This window comes from Electrophorus electricus, chromosome 3 (genome assembly GCF_013358815.1).
Source record: "Electrophorus electricus isolate fEleEle1 chromosome 3, fEleEle1.pri, whole genome shotgun sequence".
Lineage (NCBI taxonomy): Eukaryota > Metazoa > Chordata > Actinopteri > Gymnotiformes > Gymnotidae > Electrophorus > Electrophorus electricus.
This window is the reverse complement of record NC_049537.1, coordinates 3,762,501-3,772,438: the sequence shown is the minus strand read 5'-3', so window position 1 is coordinate 3,772,438 and position 9,938 is coordinate 3,762,501. Positions and strand designations below refer to the sequence as shown.

At 46.4% G+C, this 9,938-nt stretch overlaps 1 protein-coding gene across 7 annotated transcripts in view; it reads right to left on the bottom strand.

Moving 5' to 3' along the window:
• Nucleotides 1-159: 159 nt before the first annotated feature.
• tp63 (tumor protein p63) overlaps nt 160-9,938 on the bottom strand; it is a 45,832-nt gene continuing 36,053 nt past the window's right edge. For 3 of the 7 annotated variants that reach the window (XM_027007718.2, XM_027007719.2, XM_027007722.2), the window contains 10 exons: nt 8,403-8,589; nt 8,191-8,306; nt 7,974-8,083; nt 7,719-7,855; nt 6,973-7,055; nt 6,667-6,791; nt 2,199-2,344; nt 1,154-1,301; nt 923-1,016; nt 160-631 (listed from right to left, as the gene is read on the bottom strand). In XM_027007718.2, coding sequence (XP_026863519.1) covers nt 329-631; nt 923-1,016; nt 1,154-1,301; nt 2,199-2,344; nt 6,667-6,791; nt 6,973-7,055; nt 7,719-7,855; nt 7,974-8,083; nt 8,191-8,306; nt 8,403-8,589 — 1,449 coding nt within the window. In that variant the 3' untranslated portion in view covers nt 160-328. Of the gene's footprint in view, nt 632-922; nt 1,017-1,153; nt 1,302-2,198; nt 2,345-3,078; nt 4,213-6,666; nt 6,792-6,972; nt 7,056-7,718; nt 7,856-7,973; nt 8,084-8,190; nt 8,307-8,402; nt 8,590-9,938 lie in introns of those variants that run through there. The other 4 variants (XM_027007720.2, XM_027007721.2, XM_027007724.2 and 1 more) reach the window with 2 other exon arrangements.

Genomic DNA, 9,938 nt, shown 5'->3' with positions numbered 1-9,938 from the left:
CCAAAATACACCCAGAAAACAAACAAACAAAAAAACAAACAAACAAATAACGAACAATACCACCCTTAAAAAAAAAAATAAAAAAATTGTCCCCCGTCCCCCCCCCCGCCTGTCCCCCAATAAACCCCCCCACAAAACCCCCTAAGAAATTAAGTGCATTTAATCTGCATACTTTTAAGTGAAATTGAGCACTGGATGAAGCTGTACAAAAGTGTGTTCATGCTGGTGGGTGCGGGTATCAGTAAATGTTGAATATCATGTCCTGCTGCACGTTTGACGTATGGACACCATGCATGCGTGCGCTCGTGTGTAAGTACGCGTGCGCCGCTCACTCGCCCTCCTCTTTGATCCGCTGCTGTTTGTTGCGGCGAGAGTCGGGGGCCAGGTCAAAGGAGAAGTCGGTCCAGTCGTCGCGTGGTGGGAAGGAAATGGTCTGGCGGAGGGTGAAGCGCACAGCGTCGATCACGCGCTCCCCCCGCGCCTCCGTGGAGCCCACACTCACCGTGGACGCCCCACTGGACGTGCGCAGGATGTGTGGAGGCGGAGAAAACTCCATGGTCTGCCGGTGCTCCATGATCCCTTTCCAGATAATGTGCTGGAACTCGGCAGGAATCTTCAGCCGGGACAGGTCCTGCAGAGGCACCGAGCCCGGAGCTCATAAGTTAGGGAGGCACTGCACAGATGCAGATCCACCTCAGATCATGCTCATACACACTCAAACAGACAATAATCTTACACACACTCAAACACAGACCATAGTCTTACACAGATCCACCTCACCTCACATGCTTGTACACACTTAAACATCATATCTCACATTCATGTGCGTGCATGCATACACGCACACATCCACATGTTCACCTAAACGGATACCAAATCTCTCGCACGCCCACACGCACAAAGGAAGCTAGCGGATCCTCACCTCAAGGTTATAGTTCTCAATCTGATAGATGTTGGTGAGGCCTTGGGCAGTGAAGTAGTCCAGACAGGAAGAGCAACCCAGCCGCAACAGGAAGCTGTATAATTTGATTTATAAATGAAACCATCAACCAATCTGGGCTTTCTTATAGTGTTGAATAAAAAAACCTGATTAATTTAGATATGCAAAGATACAATAGTGTGTTGGAGGCCTTAAGCCTTAGAGCAGGCCTACCTGGAGATACTGCTGTCAACTGGGTAGGGTGGAGGGGGTGTGCAGTGGGAGGAGGGCACCATGGGTAACTGAGGCTGCAGGCCATGGGTGGGGCTGAGGGAGCTCATATCCGTGTTCATGGGAATGTGTCCACTCATCATGGGACTCACTGCGGGTGGAGCAACCAGAGGCAAAGACACCGTCAGACATGTAGAAAACCTCCGGGTATAATTACTCAGAGACGGTGTGGGGCACCCCCAACCGTCATGCTCCTAATAAATTGCGTGTGCTTGGTCTGAAGCGGACCGATAGCCCCCCTGGCGTACGGGCGAACAGTGGACAACTGAAGTTGGGTTCACGTAATATGACGAACACCGACAGTAACCGTGAGCCCCGGGGATTAGGAAGATCTTTGTCTCACAAAGATCCAGTTCACTTGCAAAAGGAAACTGGCTGTCAGAGAGACAGTGAGACGCAGAGTGGTACGCAGGAGCTGTCGTGTTCAGACAAGCTCAGCCCCTGAGGGAAGCGGAGGGGTGAGACCTGTCCATGGAGAGGGAACCCTGACACTAAACTTCAAACAGCAGTGATGTTACAAAGAGTGGAAACCAAAGGGGGGAGGTTTGGTAGTGGGTGTGTTCTATATTATTTTACTTTATGTTACTGTATATTACTTTATAGTATTATCTTGTATATGCTTTGTGTGAATAATATTTTGTGTGTGGGTGTGTGTTTTTATATATATATATATATATATATATATATATATATACACACACACACACACACACACACACTCCCATATTATAAAATGCTCAGGCGCAGAACTGGTTTTTGATTGCACAGTTTGTAGTTCGACTGTATTTTAGGAGTATTAAAGACTAAATATTAATTATATTTCTGTTTTGCCTACTTACCTAAACTCATTAGAGTCGCTTATGTCAAAATCACGTAGGTGTTTGCATTGCAGTCTAAGCAGCACAACAACATTGTTTAGTCCATGTGGTGCTTGTGCAAGTTCACCCAGAGTCTCAACACAATCCATCAGTGCAGAGTAAAGCCTTACTGTCAGTGAGGCCTCCGGCCATGCTGGACGGGGTGAGGGTGTTGCGCTGCTGGGGGTTGATGAGCTGGCTGACCGAGGGTAGCTTGTTGACCTTTCCATGGGGGGGGGAGGCGGAGCCGAAGGCTGGCTGTGGGGGCAGGGGGCTCCTGGAGCAGAGGAGGGGGGGGGACATGGCCTGTAATTCGTACCGTCTGACAAACAAGAAATAGAGTTGCTGTCAGTCGCACAGCCCGGTGCTGTGGTTACCGGGAAACAACGGAAGATCTGACGTCGTCCTGCGTTACCCGTAATAGTTTGTTAATAAGAAGGTACAAGAGAGTGCAGAACGCTTTGTTTCAAAACTGTATATGAGCTCCTGTGATGTGGGGAATAAAGAGAATAAAGAGAAACAGAAAAATGAAGGCGAAAGAGAAATGACGCAATGTCTGCTCAAAGCTCTTCTGGAATACTGTAAATGTATGGCAGCTATGTGTATATGCATGTGCTTTCCACAGTCGAATAACTGCTGAAAACACCAGTGCAGCTGCAGTACTGCAGTGTTGCATTAGTGCATTTTCGGATTGCAAACAGAAATTGAAACTTGTAATATTTGCATATCAACACTTACTATCTGAAAAGTGTCTTGCAGCAAGTACCGTAGACTTCACTGCATTACTCACAACTCTTAGGTGCTTAGGTGAATCCTTTCTTGGAGGAAATGTTTTGTAGAAATGTGAATATAAATGAATATAAACGGATGGGCTCTAGCCCTCTTTGACTGCTGATTGCGTTTCACTGAAAAACCTCAAAATGAGGATAGACAGAATCTGCTCTCTGAGAAACAAAGCAACAGCACTGAGCGACAGAGTGGAAAGAGGAAAAGAAAGGTTTAGTAGAAAGGTCAAAGCAGAAAAGACATTTATTGAATAATAACAAACCAAAGTGCAAGAAGCATCAGTTGTACAGCTAACATTTGTTTCACATAGAACAGGTAATTAACGTGCTGACTCTATAGCAATTACTTTTCATTCTCTCTGACAAAAAAATACATTTCTCTTAAGAAAATGTACATATAATCAAGTCAATCAAAAAATGAAACCAAACTGCTCTGCAGTGCACTTTATAAAACATGACCAGCATTATTAAAGTTTTTTTTTCAATAAAGTTCTTTTCCCAAACAAACCCACAGACAACTAAATGAGTCCAGCTCCAATAATAAAAGCCATGTGAGCCATTTTCAAGAGCTTAAAGAATGCTATGAGTCCCGTAGAAAATATGTGCTTGGTTCCTGGTTCAGACAAATCAGGATTATATGATATGAGAGGAGAGAAAGAGAATGGAAGAGAAAGCAAGCGAGACAGAGCTGAGGATGAGGTGGTCAGCTGAGAGGCTGGTCTTGTTTCTGTGCAATACCAGTATATCAAACAAGTGCTGAGGCAACAGCCAACTCAGCAATAAGGGCCCTTTAAAACAAAAACAACGAAAAAACAGACACTGAAATGAAAAGGGTGGGATCAAGAGAGTCAAAACAAAAATGTGACACATTACGTGAGAATATGAGGTCTTAAATTGGGCACATAATTAAACGTTCACTCAAGTAAGAGTGCAGGTTGTTAAACTAATGAGCACGCAACACTGATCATTTGAAAAAAATTAGTCATTCTCAATCTAGGCAAAAGACTTTCGAGGGAAAGAAATCATGCAGTTCCCTTCTGCCACAACAGTCAAAAATGTCTTTAAGCAATTGCTTAAATACAGTGAAGAAATACAGCCGTCTGGGTGGCAGCAACCACAGAGACCAAAATTTGTTGATGTCCTTTTTTTTTTTTGTGGTGTCAAGTGTGGCAGTAGCTACAGGTGGCCACCTGGAGAGACGGAGGGAGGGATGGAGAGATGAAGGAGAGTGAGAGAAGTGGGGGAGGCTGAGGAAGTGCAGGAGGAGGAATGTGGCTCCTGCTTTTAGGAAGCACTGAAGCGTCTCCTCTGCTCCCCAATCGGCTCCAGCAACTCTGATCGCAGGCGGGCCCGTAGAAGACTGCAGAGAGAGAAGGAGAGAAACAGAGAGAAGAAAGAGAGACAGACAGAGGAGAGCGAGAGAGCGAGAAAGGGAGAAACAGAAGAGAGGGAGATCGAAACATAAAGAGAAGAGGGAGATATGGGGAGAAAGCAGAAGAAGAGAGAAAACAAAAGGCGGGAAGGAGAGAGAGAGAGAGAGAGAGAGAGAGAGAGAGAGAGAGAGAGAGAGAGAGGAGTAGAGGGGTACAGGGAAAGAGGGAAATGAAGGATGGCATCTAAGGGAAGGACGGACATCGACCAATTCACAGCAGAACGCAAGGAAACAGAAAGAAAAAAAATGGGCTCGAATGATAACAGGGAGACGTTACTGGCTAACAAAAAAACGACAAATAACAGAGCTGCTGACTCTCTGGCAGTCAGGAATGCTCTTATACCTAGCTGACTGTATTTAGTCATTGGTTTCACCTGTGCTAAAAATGTTAATTCCCACATCAGAAAGCTCGTCCAGAAGCACCGAGTACTGTATACTCAGTCAGAAAGTGCTGCTAAAAGGTCAGGTGCCAAAGTGGGCAGAAAAAAAGCAGAGTTGGTCATTTGAATTAAATATAAATGACCTGTGAATTACCGAGAGAATTAAAATGTGTTTGAAGTAGCAAATCACTTCAAGCATTGTTACCTAATTAATGTTTTAAATTAAGCCCTTTAAAATAATTTAGGATTTGGCTAAAGAAACAAACAAATTAAATAATGTTCTACTTTGATTTATGTGATGGATGTGTCCTGAAATGCTTGCAGTAACAAAGATGGCCACTGTGGGGCACTAGTAGATAACCATGTAGAAGCATTTTGTGAGGGCAGGAACAGGAATACAACAAGAACAACAGAAAAACATCCAAATAAGAGGACCAAGCCACTGAGCAGGAAGTTCCTTTTTATTTATTTGTGATGGAAAAAAAGGAAGCAAAGGTTAGACTTACAAATAAATCGTATGAGCAGAGAGATGCACGGGAAGAAAAGAATGAAAGCATGCAGAAAGAGAAAGGAAGGCTAAGGAATAGGTCTATCCAAATCAAAGTACTGACACAAACACAACCCTGCCCTCCATATTGCCTTTGGAGCATAAGACCTAACACAACACTCCGCAGGCAGGTTTCCCAGACATGGAAAAGATGTAGTCTTGGAGTAAACTGCAGAGCCAATAGTTAATCACCAAAGAAAACAATTTTTTAGTTTAAGTTTAGGCTTAATCCAGATCTGGGGAACTGGGCCTAAGGGTTGAAGCTAATGGAAGCCAATTGGAGAGGCTCTGAACACCTCGTGCCCCGCTCTCTTATGAGAAGGCTGTTTTAAAGTTAATGGCTCTCCCTCACCTGCTCATTTGCGTGCACGGCAGAGAGCCTCTTCAGCTCTGCCGAAAGACCACGGCCCACCACCTCCCTGGTGAGCTTCCCCACTGCACAGAGTGCCAGGAGTCGCAAATGACAGGCCAAAAACCAGCAGAAACGGTGATTGCGCAGACACTACCTCACCTGTCAGATTCTTAATGAGAAGAGCCCACAAAGACGGTGATTACAGCAGGGCGTCCCAAGTGTGGTGCGCACAGCTCTAACCTCCACCTTCCCTCGCCTTTGTTTACTGCTTTACGGCGCGCTGGGACTGCAGACGCTTCGAGCCCTACCCCTGCACTTAGGCAAACTGCTACAGCCAGTCTGGCTACTCGGAGAAACCAGCGGGCTGATATCCAGTCCTGGTGTCTTGCGCTGCACTTACGCAACATAGAACTAATCTGATGGACTGCCACTAACCTGCATTAATCTAGCATGTATTAATCCACCACCATTTTAGCAAGGTACACCCTCAGTTAGGCAACAGGCTGTTTCAGAAGATGGTTATTGCTGTGTAAATAACTCAAAAAGCTTACATTTCAAATGAGCTTCATTCACTTAAGTCACGCGCCCGGCTTAGCGTGCACCCATGCAGTGAACACACTGAGAGCATAAAGGTGTGTTCTGGTGCAGGCAGACATGTAACGCTTCAGGCCTGAGCTTTCAGACCCTGAGCAATCATAAGTTGGTTGGCTGTGCAGTGCATACCTGCCCAAACCCATTCATCCCAATGTCAGAGCAGAGAAAAGGCATAAATCCATGTGGAAACAAAACCCATGCTAGTAAAGTCAGTTTAGATTAAAACAATGTAACACTGCAAACAAATGCCAGGGTGGACCTTGGTGGTGTGTGTGTGTGTGTGTGTGTGTGTGTGCCCGTGCGCGCACGCGCGTGTCTTGCCTGCTTGCAGTAGCCATAGCTAAGCTCAAAAACGGGCATATTACTGCTGAGCATAACCAAATAATCACACCCTCCACCCCCCGAGAAAAGAAAAAGAAGCCGATGAGCCACACTCGCTGACTGTGGTGGGCCGGAGCTGCCCTGCGTTTGGCCTGACTAAGAGCCCTGGTTAGGCGTGAGGTACTCACTGTTTCTGCAGCAGATTCTGCTGTTGCTGCCTGTATGACTCTATGGTGTGCTGAGGGAGAAACTGCATAAGCTCCAGAGACTCTTTGATTTTCACCAAAATCTCATAGATTTCACGGCCTTTAATCTGTTGGGCAGACACAGGAAGAGCAGAGGTTGAGACGCAGCCAGGAGTGTTTTTTTGTAAAGGTTTTTAATGTTGCCATGGTTACGGACTATTTTTTTTTGCAGGTGCTGGGTCATGATTTTGCTACAGTTCCTGCCGCATGTCAAAAACGGACTAAATTCACGAAGTCACTGACACTCACAGGCAAACAAAAGACTTCCTCATCAGTGGATCTTCTCTTCTTGATGGATGATATCTGGATACCGTGAGAGGCCTGCCGGAATGCTGTGGCAATGGAGGTGAAAGAGAGAGAGAGAGACAGAAGAAAGAGAGAGGAAGAGAGAGGGATACAGAGAGAAAGAGAGAGTTATGAAGTCAGTCAACAGAGGAGGCCAAAACAAGCATGATACTCATAGTTATAACAGCGGAGAGACCCACACAGAGGGTATCATGCAGCTAGGCAGGCAATGCAAGGCAGGATAGGGCGCCACAGGGTGGGGAAGGGTGAGGTTATTCATAGACCACACATCATACAAAGTGCCTTAATTAAAGAAGAATAAATACAGAATCTAGGACAGGTAGGATAGGGACATGCTGTGTGCAAAAAGCCACTTTATGTTCATGTGTCAGTGACCAGTGCTGTTCCGTGTGTGTGTGTGTGTGTGTGTGTGTGTGTGTGTGTGTATACTCTTTTTTCCCCTTTTCTGTGTACCAAACATCCCACAGTGAATGGATGATGAAAATTCAATTGTGCGGCCAAAAACAAAACTCGTCTAGAATGTTTTTTACACAAAAAAACTTTAATTTGGAAAACTACGATAGCCCAAGAAGGTAGTTTTGGTGATACACAGATCCACGGAAAACCCCACAAAGCCAGTAAGATGTGCATGTCCGACTGTGCACGTGCGTTGGAGAATAAGCCCCGTCACCTGCCCCAGCACTACTTACGGCGTTTCGTACCCTCAGAGTTTTTGGTGCCGTCGCTGACGTGCTGCTTGCGGATGCTGTCCTCGTCCGCTTTGCGATCGCGTCCCGGGCACGCGCAAATCCGAGCCTCAAAGCACCGACGGCCCAGGACCTGGCCACTGCAGGAGGAACGGACACACACACACACACAACACCGCCGTTATCAACATGCCCAGTACCCCGGCCTCTACACACGGCACAGACAGGAAGCAGGAACAAGCTGTGGCGTGGGCTTACTCTCTAGTTTCCAGGGTGACGATGATGAGGATGGGGCGTCGGTTCATACCGCCCACGCAGCTCGAGTTGCACATAAAGTTGTACAGGATTGTCGTAAACTCAGTACCCACCTATGGAGAAAGAGTGCTCGCGTCACAAACAAGGAACAAAGGGCCTCCGGACGCAGGCAGCCACCGGACGCGAGGAGACGGCAAACGTGTTTGTGTGCGACAGTCACCTGAGGGGGCTCATATGGAACCAGCACACTCTGACGGCCGGTGATGGAGTCCTCCACGTACTGGGCATGACTGTTGCCCTCCACCCTTATCAGGTGACTGGGTGGAGCAATCTGGCCTGATCAACATTTATAAAAGCAGATTAAAATTTCATATATATATGTGTGTGTGTGTGTAAGAATCCACTGAGGCACAGTCTGGAGGGCTAACGTACCATCGTTGAACTCTCGGCTGAGTTCATGGTTGGGGCACCTCTTCACCACTTCAGTCACATGCTCCGCTTTCTTGTAGACTGGCATGGCCCGAATGACTGCTCCTTGTGGTGGGTTGGTCAGAACTTTAATCTGAATGGGGCATGTTTTAGCAATCTGGCAGTACAGCTTCTTAAGGTCTGTCGAGTACTGGAGAGGAGAGGGGAGGGGAGGAGAGGAGAGGAATTCACTTGTATTTCACCGTAATGAAAGTTTCTCATTTTCTCAGCGGAAAATGCTTCAAAGCCATTTACCAAAACCTTTTTACTTGTCACTTCAATAAACCCTTCACCAGATCAAAAGTGGAGAGGATGTGTTTTTTTTATGGCCATAGGGTGCATGGGGGTGGAACACCTGCAACATGGCAACCGTTGAGCTTAGCAAGAGCAATAAAACCCCAGCGAACAGTAGCAGCAGCTGGCTACTGGCTAACAGCACACTGCCCGTGCCCTGGAGCAGAGGGGAGTTAAACCAGACCTGTGATTATGGCTACACACACACACACACACACACACACACACACACACACACACACACACACACACACAACCTATTTTTAAAATGTACTGGCTTAAAAGAGATCTGACCCAGAACACAGAAGTCACCTTCTGTCCTCAATCAAAGCAGTAGAAGAGCTGGAACTCGGGCGTATTCAAGAACATTATATTCTAATCTTCTGTGGCTGAAGAAGTACCCTAACCATGCAGTTCCAAGGTTGTCATTAAACCAGCGTTTCCCCTTAACCCTCCGCATCTGTGGTGATGAAAGCCTGACGTTGCCTAAGAGACCTCCGTGTCACTGACCACAGTAATCAGCCTTGCAGCACATGCTCGGGGTGACTAACCCTAAACACCGGCGGCTGACATTACCGCCGAGAGAAACAGGGTGTTCTCATGCACACTGCATCACTGTGTATTACAACCACAACAAACAGGAAGTACTGTTTCAAAACATGCTGAATGACACTGCAGGAACTATTACACATTTCTGAACGACTCGCAACTCGTTTTTTAAAAACACATTTCTACCACACACATTTAGCTCTCTGATGCAGTAATATGTGAAACCTAGGTAGGAGTATCTGAGGTATACCAGGTTATTCTAGACATTTAAGATGCTGTTTGTCGTTTCATTTTTGCTTCACAGTTAGGCTCGATTTCGATGCGATTGCGACGGCCGACGCGCTGAACCCATCGCAGCCTTTCAGGACTGCAGAGATCGTGCTGACTGATTTATAGGTCTAACTGAGCATCCCTCAGGCTCTGGATAAACCACGATGACAGCGCAGGCCGGCGTGTTGCTAGGAGGCACACCGCATGTTATAAATAATGATAATAAAAAAAAAAAAGAAAAGAAAAAACATTGTGTAAAGACAAGTCAACGCAGGACTCGACGTGAAGACAACCACACGATTCCCTTCTAATTGTTCTGAACATGATTTTGCTCAAACCTAAACTAAACGAGGGTGGGGGGTCGAAGTGTCGCCGGCGAAGCTCGCA